The sequence below is a fragment of the Elgaria multicarinata genome, chromosome 5 (genome assembly GCF_023053635.1).
Source record: "Elgaria multicarinata webbii isolate HBS135686 ecotype San Diego chromosome 5, rElgMul1.1.pri, whole genome shotgun sequence".
NCBI classification, from domain to species: domain Eukaryota; kingdom Metazoa; phylum Chordata; class Lepidosauria; order Squamata; family Anguidae; genus Elgaria; species Elgaria multicarinata.
In genome coordinates, this window is record NC_086175.1 from 136,070,494 (window position 1) to 136,097,264 (window position 26,771).

Consider the following 26,771-nt stretch of genomic DNA (forward strand, 5'->3'; position numbering starts at 1 on the left):
TCAGAGCACAGACAAAAATCTGTCTTTGGGGCTGGTCACACACCATGCTAACCCATACTCAGAGGTTGAGTGTGGGTTATTTTGAACAGTGGGTTGTTGGTTGAACCATGGCTTTTTGTTGAACTGTGGGTTAGTGTGTTGTATGAATGGATGCGTGTGTGAGAGAGTAATAGGGGAATGGACACAGAGAAGATATACACACCAAAAGACACATCTCTGAAGATGTGTGGGGGCACCATTTGTTCAATACTGATACCTACCTTGCTTAGCAAGCAGGTAGTATGCTGTCTCAGATCATTGGTTGCTCCAGACCCCAACTTCTTCAACCATACCCAATCTCCCTGGGCAGAAAAAGCACAGGTGAATGATTAGAAAAGACACAGGCTAATTAGAGAAGTAAAACAAAAGTAAACGCAAATGCACGGATTTACAAAATTTCACAATTCAGATTCACATGTCTTCCATTTTGAATACTTCCAAATTTTTACTTTGGGGAAATTGGATAGGGTTGACTTGTAAAGAGTGAGTGTGTGATGGTTGTGTGAAAATCTATCAGAATAAAAAGCGCCTCCCCTTTTAAAATGACTTTTCAGGGAACGTTCTGAAATGGGTGTAGAATTGGTTGTTCTATGATCCCTGATTGGCTAGACCCACCAATATGACTTATATATGAAGCACTGCCTTTCCTCTAAACATGCTTCATTTGTCCTTAGTGATGTCAGGAAATAGCCAAACCTTATTGGTTCAGATATTGTAATGACTTTGTACATGATGCCTGATTGGCTGGGATCACTTCAGGAAGATTAAAACCCTGGGAAATGGCTTCCAAAGCAGCAGCAGTGAGGAACAGTTGCAAACAGTAGTGAATATACACACAAAATAGGAATTGGCAGGTTGACTAACTTTGAACTGAAAAGTGAAAATGGAGAATGCTAAACTCAGTCCTAAAACTAGACTTCAAGGAATCCTTCTGGGAAGCTGAAACTTTAAGCCTGTATGGATATGTTTTAAGCCAGCCATGAGAAACATCAACTTAACATATTCAGTGCTTTGAATATGAACGACACCTGTTCCCTCTCTCTTATCCTTGAGGCAACCTGTACCTTAGGATGTGAGGAATCCCTACCAGCTTTTTCCTTCCCACGTTTCCCTTTCCTGCCTTACCTTCTGAGGGACATTCTTGGGACAGATTCCTACATGCCTGGCCATTAGGTGATGACTACAACATCAAGAGATGGCTTGCATGTGCCAATGGGGTCCTTCTCCATGAGCCCCTGCCAAAGGAAGTGAGGCAGGTGGCTACCAGGAGGAGGGCCTTCTCTGCTGTGGCACCCCAGCTGTGGAATGAGCTCCCTAAGGAGGTTCGCCTGGCACCTACACTGTACTCCTTCCGTCTCTAGCTGAAGAACTTTTTTTTATTTTCTCAGTATTTTAAAACCTAATTTAATTTAAATTTAAATTTTGCTGTTTTAATTCCATATTTTAACCTATATCAATTTCTGCTGTGTGGTTTTATCCTGGTTGTGCTTTTTTATATTGTATTTTGTATTTGTATTTTTAGACTGTGGGTTGTTTTATTATGCTTTTCATGGTTTTAATTTTTATGAACCGCCCAGAGAGCTTCAGCTATTGGGCAGTATAAAAATGTAATAAATAAATAAATAAATAAATAAATAAATAAATAAATAAATAAATAAAATAACAGCACATCACAGATCAATCACTTCAGGCAGAACTTCCAAAGGACCTCACATGACTTCAGTGTGTTTCCAATGGAGTCAGTTCATGTTCATACAAGCAACTTCTATTCCTCATGTAAGAGAAGATACTGGAATTACTCCCGCACTGCCACGTATTTATTTATAGCTAGGGTGACCATACGGAAAGGAGGACCGGGCTCCTGTATCTTTAACAGTTGTATAGACAAGGGAATTTCAGCAGGTTTCTTTTTTATGCATGCAGCACCTGGTGAAATTCCCTCTTCATCACAACCGTTAAAGCTGCAGGAGCTATACTAGAGCGACCAGATACAAAAGAGGGCAGGGCTCCTGCAGCTTTAACGGTTGTGATGAAGAGGGAATTTTACCAGGTGCTGCATGCATACTAATGAGACCTGCTGAAATTCCTTTGTCTATATAACTGTTAAAGATACAGGAGCCTTGTCCTCCTTTTCATTGTGCGACCCTATTTATAGCCCTTGTAAGATGTTCTTCATCTGTTTAGGTAGAGAAGAGCCTCCAAAGGTACTCAATGGACATGTTTAATCGGGACTCCCACTACCTCGTACACAGCCACGTTGGAGGTTTCGTACGTCATAGCAGTGCTTTTCACAGACAAGGAATGGGTTGCAGATCTCAAACTTCGGCCTTCTGAGTTGCTCTTGGACTCGCTGAGGTTGTCTAGAGTCAGACGCTGTGGAAGTAAATGCAGCCTGAGGTTAGCTGCTGAAGTTGTCCTGCGTACCAATGATTGAATATCTCATTCCTACGCAGTGTTGACACGATGGTGGGTTGGATAGGGTGACCATATGAAAAGGAGGACAGAGCTCCTGTATCTTTTACAGTTGTATTGAAAAGGAAATTTCAGCAGGTGTCATTTATCTGCATGCAACACCTGGTGAAATTCCCTCTTTATCACAACAGTTAAAGCTGCAGGTGCCCTGCCCTCTTTTGTATTTGGTCATTCTAGTATAGCTCCGGCAGCTTTAACTGTGGTGATGAAGAGGGAATTTCACCAGGTTCTCCCTATATACAAACGACACCGGCTGAAATTCCCTTTTCTATGCAACTGTTAAAGATACAGGAGCCCCCATCCTCCTTTTCATAAGTTCACCCTAGGGTTGGATCAATTGTGAACATTTCTTCCAAGACAAAAGGCCATGGTCATCTGCCTCTTTCTCATTATTATATGCGACATTGGCGGTTGCTGTTTTCCACTGTGGGCATGTTCACACAACACACCAAGCCTTGGTTAGGCTGCTTTTGCAGCAAATGGTTAGTGGGCATGTTTGAACCATGCTTATGTAGCCACCACGGTTAGGAATGGTTCACATGACACACTAAGTCATGGTTCACACGACATGCTAAGCCATAAGGTTTAGCTCAAACTGCTTAATCACTGTGGCTTAGCATGTCCCCTGAATAGGGTCATTGCTTGGTCATACTAGGATAGGGTGACCATATGAAAAGGAGGATAGGGCTCCTGTATCTTTAACAGTTGCATAGAAAAGGGAATTTCAGCAGGTGTCATTTGTATGCTTGTCACACCTGGTGAAATTCCCTCTTCATCACAACAGTTAAAGCTGCAGGAGCTTTAACTGTTGTGATGAAGAGGAAATTTCACCAGTGCTGCATGCATACAAATGACACCTGCTGAAATTCCCTTTTCAATATAACTGTTAAAGACACAGCAGCCCTGTCCTCCTTTTCATATGGTCACCCTATATATATGGAGAACCTGGTAAAATTTCCTCTTCATCACACCAGTTAAAGCTGCAGGTGCCTTGCCCTCTTTTAAATCTGGTCACTCCAGTATAGCTCCTGCAGCTTTAACTGTTGTGATGAAGGCATCTGGAAGGCAGTTCCTTGATCCAAACCTCCGGTCTAGAGTAATGCTGAGCCAAAATGGGCACCCCTTTTATAATTTTGTCATTGTGAATAGGCTGAGAAAATATTTTATATTCTTAGAATAATCCCTGATTGGCTGGGATCATCTATGCAACCAGTTCAGGAAACACTGCCCTCACTCTAATGGACTTTATTTGTTCTTAGTGACATCACCACTTAGCTAACTCTGATTGGCTATATTGCATTGCAGCAGCATCCCTTCCAGTGTGTGATCCCTGACTGGCTGGGATCACTTGAGAAGAAATGAAATAGAGGGGGAAATGGCTGTCAAAGCAACAGCAGAAGGGGAAGCAGTGTGGAAGAGTGCTTGCAAAGGGCAGTAACCATCACCAAAAGGGAAAGATGAAGGCCTTTGTAGACAGATGGCCCTACAGAGATAATTACTTTTGAGACAAAAAGAAAACCTGGAGAACATTCAACTCAGCACTAGTCTGGAGATGCCGAGTCCACCCTGCCTGACGTCCTTTGAAAATCCTCAGATGTTTCATGCTTTTGAAGAGCATGTCCGAAATTTTCTTCAGATATAGATTAGGTGAAATTTCAGCACTGACAGCATTGGTAGTTCAGTGGTAGAATTCTCGCCTGCCACATGGGAGGCCCGGGTTCAATTCCCGGCCAATGCAACTCAAGTTTTGATTCTTGCATTGAGCAGGGGGTTGGACTTGATGGCCTTATGGGCCCCTTCCAACTCTACTATTCTATGATTCTATGATGAATAAATCCCATCTCTAAGCCAAATTGCTGGGTTGCCTTTAATGACACTCAGATGAATACCTACCATTCTGCTGAGCTTGGTGTGTACGAAAGTGAGGTCATCCAGGGTCAGCAGTAACTTCTTAGACCCTTTGATGACTTGGTGATAGAGGGCACTGTGCCTGAAAAGGAATTGGAACAAAAAAAACCCACAAATCTCTGCAAGTTTGGTTTTTATTAATCTAGTCCCTGCCATGTGGTTTAACTCTTAGATCTGACTATCATTTTAGTTGTGTTGGCATGTTTATTAGTCTCATATTGTTGGTTAGATTCATGGGAAGGTGTCTTCTATTTGATGAACTGAGCAGTCCAAGCCTAGTTTCCAGATAAAAGGCCTTAAGAAAGGAGAGCAGGCAGGGACTTTGAAGACACCTATCGACAGGTAACACCTGGACAGCAGATGGAGCAAGCAGACAACTCACCTGGTCACAGCCTTCCCCACTACGGTAAAATTTATAGTATTTCTATTAAATTAATAGCAGTGAAGGCTTCAGTGTCAGTGGGGCAGCGAATCCACTCTGGGTTTCAGTCGGAACTATAAAAGCGGTATCTAAGGAGTGAAGTGTTTTCATTGAAACCTGGGGCAGATTCACCGCCCCACTGACATCAGAGCCATCAGCTTCCACTGAATAGTAGCTATGATTTCTAAATTTGCACCTACACATATACCTTTGCAAATGCATGTGCTATACAGATTGGCGTCCTCTTTTCTTCTCTTTGTTGGTGATGCATAAGTGGCCACCCTAGTCCAAGGCCCAGATAAATGGTCTCCCATTTCAGAAGACGGGGGGGGGGGGCGGTTGTCTAGGCTCTCAGCCCCACTGCCTTGTCCAGGGGTTCATCTCCTGGACAAACATCTGTCAGGGATGCTTTAGGGTGGATTCCTGCATTGAGCAGGGGGTTGGACTCGATGGCCTTGTAGGCCCCTTCCAACTCTGCTATTCTATGATTCTATGATGAATAAATCCCATCTCTAAGCCAAATTGCTGGGTCGCCTTTAATGACTCAGTCTGATTTCACTTTTGTGGAAAGAACAGAAAGCTAGGGCTGTGCACAGTGCCCCGATTCACGTCAGAGGCAGATTCGGAGCTTCTGAAATGACCTGATTTGATTCGGGGTGCCTCGGAACTGCCCTGGCCCACTTCGGATTCAGTCCGGAAGCTAAAGCAGGTTGGCTGTTGCAGTTTCCCGGACACCCACAGGTGCTCAGAAAAGCTAGGCACAAAGTTGACCAGGAGTCCATAGGACTCCCCTCCCCCTGCTTGCCCCCTCCCCTCCCCTCTCACTCACCCCTCCCCTCCTGCTTGCCCCCCCCAAACCCAGCAAGCTGCTGCCCCCACCCGTGGGACTTACCCAAAGCCTCCGCTTATGCCAGTGAGCCACCCATCCTCCAGAAGAGCCACCATCTTTAAGGAAGGTGATGGCCCTGGCCTGCTTTGGAACTACTGTTGCAAACTATGGTGGCTGGAAAAGGCCATTTCTGGAGGCTTCAGGTAAGTCCTGAGGGTGGGTGGGGAGCAGTGGCTGGCTGTCAGGCCGAATTGGCCCAAAGCTCTTTGGCTGCTTTGGGCCAAGGCAACCAAATCTGGTCCTGACTCAGATTCGGGGTTCGAGACCGAGGCGGTGCACACCCTTACAGAAGGCCTCTGCATCTACAGCTGAAGGAGACCCCAAAGCAGCAAGGAGACTCCACCGTACATGGGATTCAGACCTGAGGGCTGTTTTGATCCACTTCTTGCAGCAGACAAAAATAAATCTCCCACGAATCAGGAGACGGCAATTCTGGGCTCTGCGATGTTTTGATTCTGGAAGCAGGGTTTCTTTCTGCTGGCAGTGGGCTGGACCACCCTCGCTCTGGACTAGCATACATCATAGGAGTGCCAAGCTGCAGCAGCTGCAACAACAGTACCTTTTCCACCCCTCTTTTCAGGACCGTCAGCCTGGGAAGGCTGGAAGAGGCGAGAGAATGCCTGGGTCACAAATTCCCAAACTGGATTCATTCGATAATTAAAGAAGTAACCCCTCATAAGCACAAGGAGGACGCCCGGTGTGTCTCTGCATGATCTTCAAATCCTTAAAAGGTTGTCACACAGAGGAGGGCCAGGATCTCTTCTCGATCCTCCCAGAGTGCAAGACATGGAATAACGGGCTCAAGTTAAAGGAAGCCAGATTCCAGTTGGACATCAGGAAAAACTTCCTAACTGTTAGAGCAGTGCGACGGTGGAATCAGCTACCTAGGGAGGTTGTGGGCTCTCCCACACTAGAGGCCTTCAAGAGGCAGCTGGACAACCATCTGTCAGGGATGCTTTAGGGTGGATTCCTGCATTGAGCAGGGGGTTGGACTCGATGGCCTTGTAGGCCCCTTCCAACTCTGCTATTCTATGATTCTATGATCCACCTCCCTCCCTCCAGTCTGCCTCCACTGGGGATAGGTAATTTCATTCCATCGTTGTATCTCATGGGTGGGGAATCCTCTCCCACTACATTTCCTTGGGGGAAGTACTCAGGGGGCACAGCTAGTGGTGGACTAGAGATTTTTTAAAAAGTGTTTTGTTTGTGTACTTAAATATTTATTATTTATTTATTTATTACATTTTTGTACCGCCCAATAGCCGAAGCTCTCTGGGCGGTTCACCTAACGGGACCAAGGCTACCCAAAGCAGCAAACAAAATGCAGATATATGAACATAATAATCCAATAATATCATATTTTATTTTATTATTTAACTTTATTTTAGGGTGGGGCATTGTCATTATATAATAAAACATTAAAATACAAAACGGCAACCTTAAATTCGATTATACGATTTAGCAAGTCTGAAAAAAATGTTTTTCTCTGAGCCAGAACAATAAAGCATAAATAAAACAGCAGCATGGCCAATACATAATGTCAATTGAAAGCCGTTTGAAACTGGTGGAGCTTCAAATGCCGCACACCGTGGGGGCCGACCGCACATTCCTTGGGATGGCGTTCCAGAAGCCAGGGGACACTACTGAGAAGGCCCTGTCACTAGGCTCTGGAACTCCTTTCCCAGGGAAGCTAGACTGGCTCCCTCAGTGATGTGCTTTCGGAGGCAGGCCTGTTGAAATTCCCGTTTCTATACAACTGTTAAAGATGCAGGAGCCCTGTCCTCCTTTCCATAGGGCCTCTGTCTATGCCTATGATTCTTAGGATTGTTATGCGTTTAAAAAGTTTTAAATGTTTTAATATTGAAGTGTATTTAATTATATTTTTAACTTTTGTATATTTCTATTTATAGGTTTTAACTGTACATGTTTTAATTTTGTAAAGCCGCCTTGAGGCAAAAGGAGGGATACAAATAATAATAATAATAATAATAATAATAATAATAATAATAATAATAATAATAATACCTGCCAATCTCACTGATTTTAAAGATGGGCCAGCACTTAAGGCAACTAATGTCAATCTTAAAGAAAGGGCAGGTTCATACGGAGACCCCATATGGTGTAGTGGTTAGAGTGTTTGTCTGGGATTTGGGAGATCTGGGTTCTAATCCTTGGAAACTCACTGGGTGACTTTGAGCCGGTCATTGACTATCAGCCTAACCTACCTCTCAGGGTTGTTGTGAAGATAAAACTGTTGTGATGAAGAGGGAATTTCACCAGGCGTCCTCCTTTCTATATGGTCACCCTACTCTTTTGTATCTGGTCAAGAAGGCAGGGCTCCTGCAGCTTTAACGGTTGTGGTGAAGGGGGCGTTTCACCAGGTGCTGCATGCATACAAATGACACCTGCTGAAATTCCCTTTTCTACACAACTGTTAAAGACACACGAGCCCAGTCCTCCTTTCCGTAGGGTCACCCTAGTTTTAAAGGTCAATACAGGATTAAAACTGCAGTGTGTTGAGTTGAGAGAGCTTATGGAAAAACCATCGGCTCCAACAGGGTTTATTAGACAGGTATGATCCAACATGGATAAGAGTCACAGGGCTGTTGCGTTTATTGTTGCATTTATATCCCACCTTTTTCCCTCTTGCAAAAAACCCAAGGCAGCTTAGACAATCCTCCTCCTCTCCATTTTATCCCCACAACAACAACCCTGTGAGGTAGGTTTGGCTGAGAGTCAGTGACTGCCCCAAAGTCACCCAGTGGGCTTTCATGGCTGAGTGGAGATTAGAACCCGGATCTCCCAGTCTGACACTCTAACCCAGTGGTTCCCAAAGTGGGCAGTACCACCCCCTTGGGGGGGATTGCATGGGGGTGCGGTAAGAGGCAAAGCCCCTTTAAATGGGAAGCACCCGCCCCAGGATTGCCGAGGGAGGGAGGGAAAAGAGAGCAAACACCTCTGTTTGCAGCCGGCGTGGCGGGGCACACCAAGCAGGGTATGTATCTTTATTAGCGTTTTGGTGCTTTTGAAACACTTCAATTCACCGTTAAAAGGACTCTTCTTAAACGGTATTAATACATGTGTGGATTGAGGAGGGTCTTGTTGGCAGCACGGCTCCGGACAACTCAGGCTGATGGAGAGCCTCATCCGGCATGACCCTATCCAAATATACTACACTCATCATCTAAGGCCCTCCTCAGAGTGCCTCCTCCTAGCAGAGGTTTGCAAAAAATTGAGATTTTGTTTTTAAAAAAAATTAAGTTAGGATACTGCTGTGATTGACCTGCTTTTTAAGCACATGCGTTCTCTTGCAGCAGCATTTTGGCCCCACCAGGCCCTCCTTGTTGTGGGGCTTGCCGCCCTCCCTGACCCCATTGGACTCCCAGGGGGCAGTGGGCATGAGTTTGTGGAACCAAGGGGGCAGTTACCTGAAAAAATTTGGGAACTACTGCTCTAACCACTACACCACACTGCCTGGGTAAGTTAGTAAGTTTCTTAATTGCACAGAACTTTTCTTCAGCTGGGAATGCAGAAGCTTCTTGCCTCCCCCAAAGACCAGAACTGTACCCTGCCCACTGAGAAGCCTCCACAAAAGTCTAACCTAGGCGGTTTCAAGTTAGGATGAGTATGACTCACTGCTTCTGGGGCATTTGTTCACATTAGTGTTAATAATTCACTGTTATTATTATTAGTTAACGGTTAACCAGGAGACCTCTATGCTCCTGTCACGGCCTGAATTATCAGAGGATTTTGCACACCTGGCCTGTAATGATTGCTGTACATACATAGCACTTAGTTAGCAGAATTTATTTCCTGAGGTTAGCAGTCATTAACCAATTAGACCTCCTTGGAACTCCGGCTTTGCCAGTGCAATTAGCTATTATAACTCTCAAGCAAAGAAGCAGGGAAAACATGGAGTGGATTCTTGGCAACGAGCAGCTTGGAATGAGGACGTGAAGCAGAGTAAACGAAAGCTGGATACACTCATCCCAAAAGTTTGCACCACGGGGCAGCTGGATTTCACACGCAAAACTGGAGAGCCAGGCAAGCACTGAGGATGTGTTTCTGGATGCTCACTTGTTAAAGGAGGAGAGCCTTTTTCTGATCAGGAGCCACTGACCCAGTGGGAATAGGGTGACCCTATGGAAAGGAGGACAGGGCTCCTGCAGCTTTAACTGTTGTGATGAAGAGGGAATTTCACCAGGTGCTGAAGGTATACAAGTGACACCCGCTGAAATTCCCTTTTCTATGCAACTGTTAAAGATAAAGAAGCCCTGTCCTCCTTTTCATATGGTCACCCTATGCTGCATGCAGCACCTGATGAAATTCCCTCTTCATCACAACAGTTAAAGCTGCAGGAGCTATACTAGAGGGACCAGATACAAATGAGGGCAGGGCTCCTGCAATTGCTGTGATGAAGAAGGAATTTCACCAGGTGCTGCAGACATACAAATGACCCCTGTTGAAATTCCCGTTTCTATACAACTGAAAGATACAGGAGCCCAGTCCTCCTTTTCCTATGGTCACCCTATGCTGCATGCAGCACCTGATGAAATTCTCTCTTCATCACAACAGTTAAAGCTGCAGAGCACTGCCTTCTTGACCTGATACAAAAGACGGCAGGGCTCCTGCAGCTTTAACTGTTGTGATGAAGAGGGAATTTCACCAGGTGCTGAAGGTATACAAGTGACACCTGCTGAAATTCCCCTTTCTATACAACTGTTAAAGATACAGGAGTCCTGTCCTCCTTTTCATATGTTCACCCTATGCTGCATGCAGCACCTGATGAAATTCCCTCTTCATCACAACAGTTAAAGCTGCAGGAGCTATACTAGAGGGACCAGATACAAATGAGGGTAGGGCTCCTGCAACTGCAGTGATAAAGAGGGCATTTCACCAGGTGCTGCAGGCATACAAATGACCCCTGTTAAAATTCCCGTTTCTATACAACTGTTAAAGATACCGGAGCCCTGTCCTCCTTTCCATAGGGTCATCCTAAGTGGAGAAAAATGTATAATCTTCAGCCACACACAAGGAAACGGCAATTATGATGTCACAAAGCCCTGCCTGATCCATGGAATATGGAAAGGCCAGGGTAGCTGGCCCTATTGTTCCTCAGCACCCTCTTCACCCTAGAGCCAGGTCGGCCGCAGTGGAGGCTGGTGGCTCCAATATCAGTGGGGTGGTGAGTCTAACTCTAAAGCAGTTATCCAAGGTACGGATGTCAGTGGGGTGGTGAATCTGCTCCACCCCACTGGCTGACAAAGCAGTCAGAACTTTAAAGGAGCTACCCAAGGCACTTCAGGAGATGAGCTGGTGGACAAGGCATTGGGGCTGGGAGCCTAGAACACGCCACCACGCCTTCTGAAACAGGAGGCTGTTTATCATTAATAGAAGTATAGCTTCCAAATCACGTGAGGTACTGGTTCCTCTCTATTCGGCCCTGGTTAGGCCTCATCTAGAGTATTGCGTCCAGTTCTGGGCTCCACAATTCAAGAAGGACGCAGACAAGCTGGAGCGTGTTCAGAGGAGGGCAACCAGGATGATCAGGGGGTCTGGAAACAAAGCCCTATGAAGAGAGACTGAAAGAACTGGGCATGTTTAGCCTGGAGAAGAGAAGATTGAGGGGAGACATGAGAGCACTCTTCAAATACTTAAAAGAATGTCACACAGAGGAGGGCCAGGATCTCTTCTCGATCCTCCCAGAGTGCAGGACACGGAATAACGGGCTCAAGTTAAAGGAAGCCAGATTCCGTCTGGACATCAGGAAAAACTTTTCTGTTGGAGCAGTACCACAATGGAACCAGTGACCTAGGGAGGTTGTGGGCTCTCCCACACTGGAGGCCTTCAAGAGGCAGCTGGACAACCATCTGTCAGGGATGCTTTAGGGTGGATTCCTGCATTGAGCAGGGGGTTGGACTCGATGGCCTTGTAGGCCCCTTCCAACTCTGCTATTCTATGATTCTATGATTCTATCTGGGTCCTGGACTAGGGTGGCCGCTTACGCATCACCAACAAAGAGAACAAAAGAGGATGCCAGTCTCTATAACAAGTGCATTTGCAAAGGAATAGGTGTAGGTGCAAATTTAGAAATCATAACTGCTATTCAGAGGAAGCTTGAGACTCTGATGTCAGTGGGGCAGGGAATCCGCTCCGGGTTGCAGTGAGAACGCTTTGCTCCTTGGAGAGCTCGGCTAGAGTTCTGACTGAAACCCAGAATGGATTCGCCGCCCCACTGACACTGGAGCCACCAGCCTCCTGTGGTTCAGCAGGGAGCGAAGGCCAATGAAAGAGGAAGGACAAATGTTAGACCACAGTTGGAGGAGATGCGGGAACACCCTCCACAAGGGTATCCACTGCTATAGCCAGGGCCAGGGTCAAGGGTAGGCCTGGCCGGACACCGGCCGAGGGCCCACATCCCAGCAGGGGCCATGGTCTACCAGCTCACTGAGTCTCTCTCCCTGTCCGGTGAGCAAGACGCAGCAACGAGGAAGAGGATGAGGAGCGAGAGCAGCTGGTGACCGTAGAGGTGAGAAGGTGGCCTTGTTCAGATGGCACAATAATCAACGGGGCAGGGGAGAGGTAACCATTGTGTTGTGTATGGAAGTGGACACACAACGGACACACAACTCATAGTACATTATTTTGTCGATTTAAACAACAGGGGAAAAACTGCTCTATTGCTTATCTGGAGACCTGCTGATTAAAATGTTGTGTGGCGGGCTCTGCTGTGTAATCTCCCCCGCCGAGTGCACTATTCCAGAAGGTCATAGAGTTCTATGGCAGGAACAGCCGAAAGCACCGCAGTTGCTCCTGTGCAGCCGGCAGAACTTTCAATGCATGATGGGATAGGGTTGGGAGGACTGAGGGAGGAGCCCCTTGCAACCCAGAAGGATGCCGTGACTTTCACACACAAGGGGAGGGGCAATATGTCATGTGGGGAGTACCAGAAAAATAACGAACCGTCAGTTGCCTCTTTCCCCTGCTCCGTTGCCTAATATGTCATCTGAACCCAGCTACTGAAGGAGGGGTCCCACTGAAGGTGTCTTGCCCAAGGCCTCCCCCAAACGTGTAGCCCACACTGGCTACAGCCACCAATATGTGGAGATTCCCAATGTACACTATCCCACCATTCACTTGCACCATAAATCTACAGCCTTTATTTAACATACCCCTTTTATTGCCAAGTATTTGGTTAATGGCTTGGTTGGCACATAAAAACAACCTTGAATAAGGGTTGTCATTGAACCGTGGGTCATCTTAACGAGTGAACCCTGCGCTAGAGTTGATAACCACAAACAACCCAGGAAGAGAACCCATGGGTTTGTTGCTGGTTTGAGAACTCTGGGTTGTTTGTGGTTAGCAACCCAGATTTAAACCATACTGCAGTGTTCACACGTAATGGCAACCCATATTCAACCCATACTCTGGGTTGTCATTATGTGTGAACCAGGTCAATGCATTTCTTCTGGCACATTAGCAGGGGCACGCTAGACCACTCAAGCACACGGTTTAAGACCGACTGTTATAAACCCTGCAAAATGCTGGGCCTTTGGTTGGCTCATGATCTAGACATTTTCATGTGCATTGGGCTTGTGAGCTGAGTGACACTTGCCAGGGTCCTTCTGAGCTTTAGAACAGAGGCAGAGGCCTTTAATGGTAGAGAGAGAATTTCAAAAGATCTGACCTGATGAGATATGCAATGCACATGCTCAAGAGCAGCAGGGAGAGTGGAGGCAGCAGGACCAAGACGACAATGGGTGTTTCTGGATCTAGACAGGAAAGAGGAACAAAAGAATGAAGGATAAGCCCTGCGCTGAAATGAAGGCTAAGCCCTGCACTGGAGTTGACAACAGCATGGTTTCTGGGAGATCCCCCATTCTGAGATGGGGTGAAAACAACAGAATGAAATTTAATAGGGATAAATGCCAAGTTCTACATTTAGGAAATAGAAACTAAATGCACAATTACAAGATGGGGGATACTTGGCTCAGCGATACTACAGACGAGAAGGATCTTGGAATTGTTGTAGATAGCAAGCTGAATATGAGCCAACAGTGCGATATGGCTGCAAGAAAGGCCAATGCTATTTTGGGCTGCATTAATAGAAGTGTAGCTTCCAAATCACGTGAGGTCCTGGTTCCTCTCTATTCGGCCCTGGTTAGTCCTCATTTAGGGTATTGCGTCCAGTTCTGGGCTCCACAATTCAAGAAGGACGCAGACAAGCTGGAGCGTGTTCAGAGGAGGGCAACCAGGATGATCAGGAGTCTGGAAACAAAGCCCTATGAAGAGAGACTGAAAGAACTGTTTAGCCTGGAGAAGAGAAGATTGAGGGGAGACATGATAGCACTCTTCAAATACTTAAAACGTTGTCACACAGAGGAGGGCCAGGGTCTCTTCCTGATCCTCCCAGAGTGCAGGACACGGAATAAGGGGCTCAAGTTAAAGGAAGCCAGATTCCAGCTGGACATCAGGAAAAACTTCCTGACTGTTAGAGCAGTACGGCAATGGAACCAGTTACCTAGGGAGGTTGCAGGCTCTCTCACCCTAGAGGCCTTCAAGAGGCAGCTGGACAACCCTCTGTCAGGGATGCTTTAGGGTGGATTCCTGCATTGAGCAGGGGGTTGGACTCAATGGCCTTGTCGGCCCCTTCCAACACTGCTATTCTATGATTCTATGATTCTATGAGATCACCCCCATTGAATCAATAAACTTTACGGCAGCGTTGTTGGACTGCTTTCAGCCCAAGGGCCAAGTTCCATTTTGGAGCAGCTCGGGGGTGGGGTGGGGTGGGTGTTGCATTTCAGTGGTGGGTGGGGCCAAAGGCAAAAGGGGTGTGGCCACAAATACCAACATGTTGTAGCTTAAAGCTCTTACTGCCATGAGCTAAGCCTCAGGGGAAGCATTTCAACCATTTAGAATAGGGGGGAAACCCCACAAAAGCTGGAAACTACCAGGTGAGTGGTTGTTGAGGAAGCATGCGTGGCCATGGGGAGGGGTTGTTGCCATCACAGGGATCCTGGAAGGCCAGATTGGGACTCCAGGCAGGCCGGAATTGGCCCCTAGGCCAGAGTTTCAGCATCCATGCTGTACAGGCACATGTTAGGAATACTCTCAGGCATTTTAAAGGGTTAAACCAAGAGTTGGGCCAAATGTGGACCTCTAGGCCTCCCACCCTGGACCTTTGGACTCTCCTGAAACCACAGCTGCCCAATAGCCCCACCCTTAGGGTGACCCTGTGGAAAGGAGGACTGGGCTGCTGTATCTTTAACAGTTGTATAGAAAAGGGAATTTCAGCAGGTGTAATTTGTATGCATGCAGCCCCTGGTGAAATTCCCTCTTCATCACAACAGCTAAAGCTACAGGAGCCCAGCCTAGAGTGACCAGATACAAAAGAGGGCAGGGCTCCTGCAGCTTTAACTGCTGTTAAAGGTAGGGTGACCATATGACCGGATTTGCCCGGATTTGCCCGGGCTTTTGATGACAAATCCAGGAGGGGGAGGGGAAATCCGGATTTTTCCAAAGAGCAGCTCTAATGGGAATTAACAAAAATGCTTATAACTCCGTCATTTTTAAAGATAAAGACATGAAACTTCGCACAATTGTAGCTCTTAGGAAGGGCTTTAGTCATACTAAATTTGAAACAGATCTATTCATCCATTGATTTTTTAGGAATTTTTTAAAAATTGAGGTTTTAAAATTATTATTTTTAAAATCGTCATTTTTAAAGATAAAGAGATGAAACTTCACACCATGATAGGACTTAGATAGAGCTTTAGCTACACCGAATTTGAAACAGATCTGTTCATTCATTGATTTTTTAGGATTATTTTTAAAATTGAGGTTTTTAAATTATTAGTTTTTAAACCATCATTTTTAAAGACAAAGAGCTGAAAGTTGGCACCATGATAGCGTTTATGTAGAGCTTTAGCCATACCAAATTTGAATCAGATCTGTTCATCCATTGATTTTTAGGAATTTTTTAAAATTTGAGGATTTTTTTTTAAAATATATATATTATTATTAAAGATAAAGAGATGAAACTTGGCATCAAGATTGTTCTTAACAAGGACTTCAGCTATGCCAAGTTTGAAACAGATCTGTCCATCCATTGAGTTTTAGGATTTTTAAAAAAAGTTTGAGGTTTTAAAATTATTTTTTTTTAAATGACATTTTTAAAAGATAAAGTGCTGAAAGTTGGCACCATGATAGCTCTTAAGGAGAGATTTAGCCATGCCAGGATTGAATCAGATCTGTTCATCCATTTTTTTTTAGGATTTTTTTAAAAGTTCAAAGTTTTAAAATTATTGTGTTTTAAAACTGCTGGAGCCATATCCTTCGAACTCAGGTTGTCAATCCTCCTCTTTCGGGTTTTGCATATTGAGCAGTTTCAGCCCTTGGCATTAAGGGGATCTCCCGTCTTTAGGTAAACTGCTACAACACCCACCCTGATGTTAGAGTAGAGAAACTTGTGACAATTATACACAAGCTTTTTTAAAAAATTGAAATTAAAAAAAGCCAGCCATCCAGCCGGCTAGTAGCAAACCCTGTTAACAACCACAGCAGCTTGCAATGAGTAAAGACACAGTCAGAAAAGATATTTGAGGGAAGGGGAGAATGTAACACAGAGAGTATAGCAAAAGCTTCCAAGTACAGCAAAACCTACAAAAGTAGGAGTGAGTGAAGTTAATTTCAGATACATTGAATCTCTCACTTGTTCTTTATTTCAATGATTTTAACATTAAGATGTTATGCAGAACAGATGTGTCTTAAATGTGTGCTGTAAAATCAGACATGTGACCAAGGCTATGTTCGGGTGGGCACGCCCCCTTGGTACTGGACACGCCCCCTTGGGGGCCGACCATGTTGTCCTCCTTTTTGGTTTCCAAAATATGGTCACCCTAGTTAAAGGAGGAGGGCTTTCTCCACTGTGCCCCCCCGGCTGTGGAATGAGCTCCCAAGAGAGGTCCGTCTGGTGACTACAATGTACTCCTTTTGTCGCCAGCTGAAGACCTTTTTATTCTCTCGGTATTTTAACACTTAATTTTAACTTAAATTTAAATTTTACTGTTCTAACTCTGTATTTTAATCTTATATCATTTTCTGCTGCGTGGTTTTATCCTGGTTATGCTTTTTATACTGTATTTTGTATTTGTGTTTTTAACCTGTTGGTTGTTTTATTATGGTTTTATTTTTTCTGAACCACCCAGAGAGCTTCGGCTATTGGGCGGTATAAAAATGTAACAAATAAATAAATAAATAAATAAATTGTGATGAAGAGGGAATTCCAACAGATGCTGCATGTATACAAATGACACCTGCTGAAATTCCCCTTTCAATACAACTGTTAAGGATAAAGGAGCCCTGTCCTCCTTTCCATAGGGTCACCCTATCAACATCCCTGTTCTACTGTGACTTTCCCTGAGACACAACCCTGGTTTTGGAGAGAGTGTGTGTGTCAGTGTCACAATTCCCTTGTTCCTCTGTTTGCCAATAAATCTGGGAATCACAATCAGCTGCAGGAGCCCTGCCCTCTTTTGTATCTGGTCACTCGAACTATACCAGAGGGCAAGGCTCTTGCAGCTTTAACTGTTGTGTTGAGGAAATTCCACCAGGTGCTACATGCGTACAAAGGACACCTGCTGAAATCCCCCTTTTCTATACAACTGTTAAGGATCCAGGAGCCCTGTCCTCCTTTCCATAGGGTCACCCTACCCACTCTGGGATTTTGATATAATTTACTCCATCTCACTCTGCCCTCCCACTACAAACTGATACTGGGGGGGAACCTTCCACATCGTTGGGGAACGGGGATGCCAGAATGCAACTACCTCCCCACTCACACACCCACTGCAGAGTGAACAAAGGTAAGAGCCAAATCTGTAACTCCACCCACATTTGGCTCTGGCCCCGCCCACTGCTGGAATGTGGCTGTCAATGTGGAGCTCTTCAAGCAAAAGGCCTCCCGCCTCCAAGTTCAACCATTGGTCCAGCTTGCCTGGTGATTGTCTCCCTCAATTGGGCAGTCCCTTTCCAAGGTCTCCAGACAGAGACATCTTTTTGACCTCCTGTTCTTTATTTATTTATTACATTTCTCTACCGCCCAATAGCCGGAGCTCTCTGGGCGGTTCACAAAAATTAAAAACATTCAAAGTATAAAACAACAGTATAAAACCATAATATAAAATACAATATAAAAGCTCAACCAGATAAAAACAGCAGCAATGCAAAATTAAGAATTTAAAACACAAGTTAAAATTTATTTATAGACTGTTAAAATGCTGGGAGAATAAAAAGGTCTTTCCCTGGCGTCTAAAAGCATATAATGTAGGTGCCAAGCGAACCTCCTTAGGGAGCTCATTCCACAGCCGGGGTGCCACAGCAGAGAAGGCCCTGCTCCTGGTAGCCACCTGCCTCACTTCCTTTGGCAGGGGCTCACAGAGAAGGACCCCTGAGGATGACCTTAGGGTCCGGGCAGGTACATACGGGAGGAGGCGTTCCTTCAGATAGCCTGGCCCCAAGCCGTTTAGGGCTTTAAATGTCAATACCAGCACTTTGAATCGGGCCCGGACCTGGACTGGCAGCCAATGAAGCTGGCAAAGGACTGGCATAATTGGGATTCTATTCCTAAGCATGACCAACGATTGAAGCTGGGATGTTCTGAATACAATGCACGTGCGCTGCCACCTAGCCACACTCTCTCTGCCTGCAGGGTTTCCATGTTAATACGGTGTTCACTTCTGCCCCAAAGTTACCTCCAAACTAATATGCCTCAAAGTCATAAATTCCCCCCTGGAGAGCTCAGCAAATTGTCAAGGAGGGACAATGCACCCCCCCACTTGCACTGGAGGGTAATGGACTTCCTCCTTTGTCTCTTGATAAAACCAAAATTGTATTAAGTAATCTCTCTCTCTCTCTCTCTCTCTCTCTTTCTCTCTCTCCCTCTCTCTTGAACTTCTTGCTGAGATAAGCTCGGCATATTCCCCAGGGCTTTTTCTAATTGGCCGAAACCAGGCTTGATACAAAGCGGCAATAAGCGAAGAGACCCGCGGCGTTCACCCTTTCGATGTGGCAGAGACGCACCAATTAGCTTCGCCGTAAACAGAGGACAGAACGGAAGGAAGGAAGGAAGGCCGGAGGGATTTCTACACTCTTTTATTTATTTATTTATTTTGCGGATTGTTGCGAGGGTGACAAGAAGATCACGGCGTGCTTTCCGCTCAAGTCAACGGCACCGTGAAAATGTGCAGTCGGAGCATACGTTACCTCGAATGCAGAGAACGTCTGGATCAAACCAACAGCTGGAATCGGCTGGGGGTGGCCCTCTTCCAGGAAAATGCACCGCTCTCCCCAGGGACGTCACCAAGCCGGAGGGGGAAACCAGCAAGTAGGTTGGAAAAAGGCGGCTCCCTTTGCCATCCGTGTCCAGGATGATGTAGTTGGCCAGTGGTTGCCCTTTGCTGTCAGCCTGGACCCTGCGGATGAATCCAGCAAAATCCAGGTTCTTGACATGCTGGGTCAATGCGGTCCCTGAGATCTTGGCGGTCCCGTGCTGACGTGCCTTGGCGAAAGCTTTCGCGACGAGGTAAATGGCATCGTAGATGGTGCCAAAGAGTGGAGCGACCTGAAAAAAAATAAACACAACCAGCCTTTAGCTACTTGCCAAAACCTGGCACAGCACTGTCAAGGATAAGAAATCCACTTTGGTTGTAAGGCAACTCTGTTTCACAGAGCGCAATGCAGCTATATGGTAGGGTGACCCTAAGAAAAGGAGGACAGGGCTCCTGTATCTTTAGCAGTTGTATTGACAAGGGAATTTCAGCAGGTGTCATTTGTATATATGGAGAACCTGGTGAAATTTCCTCTTCATCACAGCAGTTAAAGACCCAGGTGCCCTGCCCTCTTTTAAATCTGGTCACTCTGGTATAGCTTCTGCAGCTTTAACTGCTGTGATGAAGAGGGAATTTCACCAGGTTCTCCACATATATAAATGAAAAGGAGAGGAACCTCTCATGCCAGAACTGAGGCATTACTGACTCTTGGAGGGGCGCCTGCTTTCGCTGACATTTTCTTGGTAGGCTTTATAGCGGGGTGGTTTGCCGTTGCCTTCCCTGGCCATTATTACCTTTCCCCCAGCTAGCTGGTAGCGGGATGGTTTGCCGTTGCCTTCCCTGGCTGTTATTACCTTTCCCCCAGCTAACTGGGTACTCATTTTACCGACCTTGGGAGGCTGGAAGGCTGAGTCGACCCGAGCCAGCTGCCTGAAACCAGCTTCCGCTGGGATCGAACTCAAGCCGTGGGGAGAGTGTCAGCTGCAGAAACTGCTGCTTTACCGCTCTGCGCCACACGAGGCTGTGTGAAGAACCTGGTGAAATTCCCTCTTCGTCACCACAGTTAAAGCTGCAGGTGCTCTGCCCTCTTTTAAATCTGGTCACTCTAGTATAGCTCCTGCAGCTTTAACTGTTGTGATGAAGAGGAAATTTCACCAGGTTCCCCATATATACAAATGACACCTGCTGAAATTCCCTTTTCTATGCAACTGTTAAAGATACGGGAGCCCTGTCCTCCTTTTCATAGGGTCAGCCTACATATGGAGATTGTCCTACAGACAAAGAACTTCTCTCCTGGCAGTGTGAAAAGCAGGTAGCAAAGTTAGCAAAGTTCTAAAGCAAAACAAAGACAGATCAAAGAAAACTTCTTCATTATACCTTATCAACAGACGGCCCATAACTCTTCTAGCAATGTCAGATTGACCTGGATGGTCAGTCTTCCTGATCAAGCTAGCTTATTTGTCTTATACTATATCCAAAGGTCTTGACAGTTAGAAATTCCAATTAACTGTTTCTTTCCAATTAAGCAGTTTTAGCTGTACAGCGCATTCAGTCATGCGTATACACTATTCCAATCCCATCATGCAAGAACCAAACTACATACACAGAGGCTTACATAGAGAACAGGTATATCAAGGTTTGCGGCCTTGCTTTCTCAGCGCCTACTCAATGATTCCTGCTAAACTGTGAATTGCCCACCAGCTATTAACAAGGCACCCAAAGGCTTAAGGAAAAGTAAGGCCTTAGCTAGACCTAAGGTTTATCAAGGGATCATCCCGGGGTCATCCCTGTTCATGTAAATGACACACAGGATATCCCGAGAGCAGGCCGGGATGACCCCGGGACGATCCCGGGATAAACCTTACATCTAGCTAACGCCTAAGTCTAGGGTGACCATATGAAAAGGAGGACAGGGCTCCTGTACCTTTAACAGTTATATTGAAAAGGCAATTTCAGCAGGTGTCATTTGTATATACGGAGAAACTGGGGAAATTTCCTCTTCATCACAACAGTTAAAGCTGCAGGTGCCCTGCCCTCTTTTAAATCTGGTCACTCCTGTATAGCTCCTGCAGCTTTAACTGTTGTGATGAAGAGGGAATTTCACCAGGTTCCCCATATATACAAATGACACCCGCTGGAATTCCCCTTTCTATGCAACTGTTAAAGATACAGGAGTCCTGTCCTCCTTTTCATATGGTCACCCTACCTAAGTCTGAGGCCTTAGCTAAACCTACCGGTCTAGCGTGATGGAGGGGTGAAGTTCTCGTAATATTTTTATCACGAGATCTCCCCCTCTGTTCACATGTGGTGCATGACAACCTCAGAGGGAGAGGCGTCGTGCCCGCCATTTTGTTTTTTCTTAAAGGGGAAGATGCACATGAGTGCTCGTGCGCAAAAGGTAAGATATATATATATATATATATATATATATATATATATTTCCCCTGCTCACCCCACCCCACCCCCAATGGGCGCAGTGCTCTGCGCCCAATGCGCGGGTCCCGGCTCCTCGTGAGGAACTGCGAGGAACTGTTACAAACCGCAACGCCCAGCCACACATTCCACGGTTTCGGGCTCAGCCCGGGACCGTGGAAAAACCAGGCTCAAAGGGCAGGGCAAGATCCCGGGGCAAGGGAGGGATCATCCCTCCCTGATCCCGGGATCCCCTGTGTGTCATGTGAACACACAGGGACGTTCCTGGGGATCACCCTGGGATTTCACCCCATCTAGTGAAGGCCCGAGTCAAAGGTTCCCTTCAGAGAACATTCAGCTTGAACTGTGATGGCTGGAAGGAGATACGAATGGTTCCTTCAAACAACTCCCCAGACCACCTCTCTTGAAGCAGACATGGTGGTACTCCCTTTCCCCCCTTTTTTTACCCAGAAATCCCCTACATCAGGATAAATGAAGCAGGTAGAGAGCTCTGTGCTTCTCCAGACCAAAAGGTAGGAAGGAAGCAACACTAACTGAGTCCAGAACAGTTATGAAGAACGTCTACTATAACCAACGCTGACCTGTTGCGGTTCCACATCGATTGTTATTTCACCCCTTTGTTTCGCTGCCTCAAATGCCTCGTAAAAGGTCCTCTCCCCAGACTGTAGAGTAATCGTCAACACTGCGTCGTAAGCCTCTCGGAACGCACGGTCGTTTTCCAGAATGAAGTAGGAATGGTTTCGATATGGAAGGCTGTAGAACAGGGTGTCATAGGGCACAAAGACGTATCTCCCATCCGTCAGACCCATTTCCTGAGCTTTGGTGAGCAAAGCAGCCTGGTCTTCTCCTCCGATGAGAGCAGAGTGCATGCACAGAATTATAACTGAAAGAGGAGAAACTGAAGTTAATATTTTTCAACATGTTTTTCTGCTGTAGCGATGAAGAGACGAAGAAAAGGGGCAGCATGAATGTCAAGTTGACTGTTGAACAATAGATGAAGTATCGGTTTTAATTTATGGTTATGCTGCTGAATGAACCTGGCTTTGCACAGGTTGGAATAGCCCTTAGTTTGATACAGCGAAGCCTTTGAGCAAATTCAAACACACTGTGCCCAGCCCGTCTGAGTGAAGGCATGCCCACGGGCAACCCTAAGCATGGCCCCTGCCATGGTGCATCCCTGTGGCCCCCCAGGGGTCAGTCCACTCTGTTCCCCTGAGTGGGGTTGCCCTATGGCAGGGGGCAGGGGCAGGCGTATAACTCTATCCCTTGGCCTACTCTCCTGACTTCAAGCTGTATGGTCTGCAAAACTCTGTGCTGGTTAGGGAGGTCGGCCCCTACTGACTGAAGATGACACTGCAGGCTTCAACCACATGAACACATTAATAGTAATTAATATTTTTTAAAAAAACACATTTTAAAAATAAAATAACCCCAAGGGGTCCAACCTTAAGGTCTCTTTTGTATGCATGCCATGTTTCAGGACTCTGAGTTTCATGGCCTTGGAGCTATGGCACTGATGGAAGGACAGACATTAGATGATGATGATGATCATAGAATCATAGAGTTGGAAGGGGCCTATAAGGCCATCGAGTCCAACCCCCTGCTCAATGAGGAATCCATCCTAAAGCATCCCTGACAGATGGTTGTCCAGCTGCCTCTTGAAGGCCTCCAGTGTGGGAGAGCCCACCATCTCCCAAGGTAACTTGGTTCCATTGTCGTACTGCTCTAACAGTCAGGAAGTTTTTCCTGATGTCCAGCTGGAATCTGGCTTCCTGTAACTTGAGCCTGTTATTCCGTGTCCTTCACTCTAGGATGATCAAGAAGAAATCCTGGCCCTCCTCTGTGTGACAACCTTTTAAGGATTTGAAGAGTGCTCTCATGTCTCCCCTCATTCTTCTCTTCTCCAGGCTAAACATGCCCAGTTCTTTCAGTCTCTCCTCATAGGGCTTTGTTTCCAGACCCCTGATCATCCTGGTTGCCCTGATTCCCCCCTGTAGTTCCTTCAGAAAGCTCAGGGTGATATTCATGGGGTTCCCAGGTAATCTCTCATTGGGACACACTCACTAAAGCCAGGCCTGCTTAGCTTCAACAACATCATAGAAATTTAGGGAATTGCTTTAAACCAAGTCCGATCATTGGTCCATATGGCTGATGTCAGTAGCCATATGGACCAATGATCAAGTCAGTAGGTAGTGCATCTGCTCCGGGTTTCAATCAGAACTAGTCAGAACTCCTTTTGATTTCTGGCTGGTTCTGACTGAAACCTGAAGCGGATTCACCACCCCACTGGCATCGCAGCCACCAGCTTCCACTGGCTCAGTTGTTGCCTCTACTGCTGGACAATGGCTCTCCAAGGTCTCAAGCGATGGTCTTCTCTCACCCTACCTGGAGACACCAAGGATTGAACCTGGGACCTTCTGCATACAAGGCAATTGCTCTACCACCGAGCTATAGCCCTTCTTCAAGGCTATGCAAAATGGGGGTAGAACAGAGGTGTCTGATGATCGCAGACCTGTTCTTCTCCCATTCCACTGGGTCCAGGCTCATTTCTCGCCTTACTTACCTTTGATGTTCCTTCTCCCTGGCTCTGAGGAGCATATGGGAAACTGATCTACATATACAGATTGAAGATACAAAATGGAAACAAATTTGGATAAATCCCCCCCTTCGAACAATAGCGTCCCGCATACAGGAGTCAGCCCTCAAGGTTATATTAAGATGGTATATAACTCCAATTCAACTCTCACATGCAACGACTTCAATCTCCCCGTTGTGTTGGAGAGGATGCAACGAAAAGGGCTTTTACTTACATGTGTGGTGGGAGTGTAAGGCCCTGAAGCAGTTCTGGGAAACTATCTTCAATATAATTTCTAAGGCCACTGATCAGATAATGTTGCCAGAACCAAGCCTGGCCCTGCCGTCCCTGCCCAATGCCCTTACCCATAAAGAATTGGTATTTATCCTCCTTACGGCAGCTCGTTTAGAAATCGCTGAACATAGGAAGGATCCGAAGGGCCCTACACTCACTGGATGGAAAGGGAAAGTGTTGGATATAGCCTGCTCTGAAAAATTAACCTACCAACGCAGTTTCGTTGGGCCAACTTAGCTATGACCCATTCAATGAAATATGGTCTCCTTTTCTCAATTACATCAATGGTACAGATGTGGCATCCAACTCTGGTTTAACAAATCTTCCTTTGACCACAGTAAATTGAAGGAAACAAGCTCGGTTCAGCATCTACATAAATCGTGTTTGTGTATTTATTAGAAATGTTGTCTGACTTGTATGTTTTTATATATATATTTAACTTTTTTAACCACTTTGTTAAATAGAGTTTAATAAAGAATTTTGAAAAAACCTTACCTTTGATGTTCCCAGCAGCTTGGATCTTTGCCCAAGTCCCTTCCACACTCTCATCTCCTTTCCCTGTTGAGGCCACAACGCCGACGGGTAGACCCCGGGTTCTCAGAGCCATGGCTAGTTTATTGGCCGTGTCCACCCAAAGGTCCTCTTTGGAACTGATGATGCCAACGTGAGCCCAGCTGAAGTATTTCAGCACAGCCAGGAGTATGGAACTTGGAGGGGGCAATGTTCTTATAAACGTGGGATGGGTTCTTGGGTTGTCCAATTCATCGTTGATGCACACCCAGGAGAAAACGGCTTTATCCCAGCTCTTTCCTAGCAGGGAGGCGGTGTCACAGTAGCCAGGGTTCAGAGGTCCTATGAAAACTGACAGTTGTTTTTCATTGGCTATGAATCCCGCCAGGGCTTTACAAGTTTGGCACTCTTCATCGCGTAATGAGCAGTCCAGTTCATGGGCAAGATTAATTGAGGGGTCCTTCTTCATTCGCTCCAGGGCTAACTTCATAGCCACTTGAGGAAATGCCTTGGAAAGGAAAGGGTCACATGACCAAGGTCCTACCAGACCGATGTTAAAGACAGAGCAGGATATTGGGAAAGATGACATTACCATCCCTAGAGGTATCCACCAGAGCCGTGCTGACATCTTGCAAAGCATTAGAGTGGCAAACTGGAGCGATCTTGCACACCGGGAGAGGTCTAGAGGAAAGCAGCTAAAACATAGCCAGTTAGTGCCAAGTAGAAGTCTTTAAGGCTTCCTGACCTGTCAAAAGGGAAAGAAGACAATTATTATTATTATTATTATTATTATTATTATTATTATTATTATTATTATTATTATTACACCCCTCAATTATCTAACACAGATTCCAGAGCGGTGAACATAGGTATAAACAGTAAAAGAAAGAAGTTTTTAAAACTAAATTAAAACTGTTCAATTTAAAAACAAAGGAACCAGAAAAGCAGTGGCTAGTCAATTGAGGAAAGCATCTCATACAATCATAGAATAGCAGAGTTGGAAGGGGCCTACAAGGCCATCGAGTCCAACCCCCTGCTCAAGGCAGGAATCCACCCTAAAGCATCCCTGACAGAGGGTTGTCCAGCTGCCTCTTGAAGGCCTCTAGTGTGGGAGAGCCCACAACCTCCCTAGGTAACTGATTCCATTGTCGTACTGCTCTAACAGTCAGGAAGTTTTTCCTGATGTCCAGCCGGAATCTGGCTTCCTTTAACTTGAGCCCGTTATTCCGTGTCCTGCACTCTGGGAGGATCGAGAAGAGATCCTGGCCCTCCTCTGTGGGACAACCTTTGAAGTATTTGAAGAGTGCTATCGTGTCTCCCCTCAATCTTCTCTTCTCCAGGCTAAACATGCCCAGTTCTTTCAGTCTCTCTTCATAGGGCTTTGTTTCCAGACCCCTGATCATCCTGGTTGCCCTCCTCTGAACACACTCGAAACAGAGTTGTTTTCAGGAGGTGCTGGAAGCAGCCTAGTGTTGGTGCCTACCTGACCTCCAGGGGCAGGGAGTTCCACAGGGAAGGGGCCACTACATTAAAGGCTCTTCTCCTGCTAGATTCAAATCAGGCCACAGGGCTATGTGGAACCACCAGAAGCCTGCCCTCGGATGACCTCAGTGATTGGGCAGGTTGGTAAGGGAGAAGGCGCTCTCTCTCAGGTATCCTGGTCCCAAGTTGTTTAGGGCTTTGTCCACTAGTACCAGAACCTTAAACCAAGCCAGGTAGTGAATAGGCAGCCAGTGCAGTTCCCTCAGCAAAGGAGTTGCATGCTGAAAAGAGGCAGCCCCCGACAACAGCTGAGCTGCTGCGTTCTGCACCACCAGCTCCAGCTTCTGGAGCAGCTCCACTAATGTCTGCACCACCGTGGCCAAGCTACACCTGTCCAGAAGAGCCAGCTGGTATTAG

General features: G+C 46.1%; 1 protein-coding gene and 1 non-coding gene across 2 annotated transcripts in view; one reads left to right on the top strand and one right to left on the bottom strand.

Moving 5' to 3' along the window:
- Positions 1 to 25,467, bottom strand: part of GUCY2F (guanylate cyclase 2F, retinal) — a 55,977-nt gene extending 30,510 nt beyond the window's left edge. Inside the window, 7 exon segments of the mRNA XM_063127234.1 lie at positions 261 to 341; positions 2,281 to 2,412; positions 4,405 to 4,538; positions 7,698 to 7,754; positions 18,996 to 19,353; positions 22,075 to 22,376; positions 24,858 to 25,467. Of these exon segments, the coding sequence (XP_062983304.1) occupies positions 261 to 341; positions 2,281 to 2,412; positions 4,405 to 4,538; positions 7,698 to 7,754; positions 18,996 to 19,353; positions 22,075 to 22,376; positions 24,858 to 25,467 (1,674 nt within the window).
- Positions 4,179 to 4,249, top strand: TRNAG-GCC (transfer RNA glycine (anticodon GCC)). Its single transcript has one exon. It is a non-coding gene; the product is annotated as a tRNA-Gly (tRNA).
- Positions 25,468 to 26,771: the final 1,304 nt, after the last annotated feature.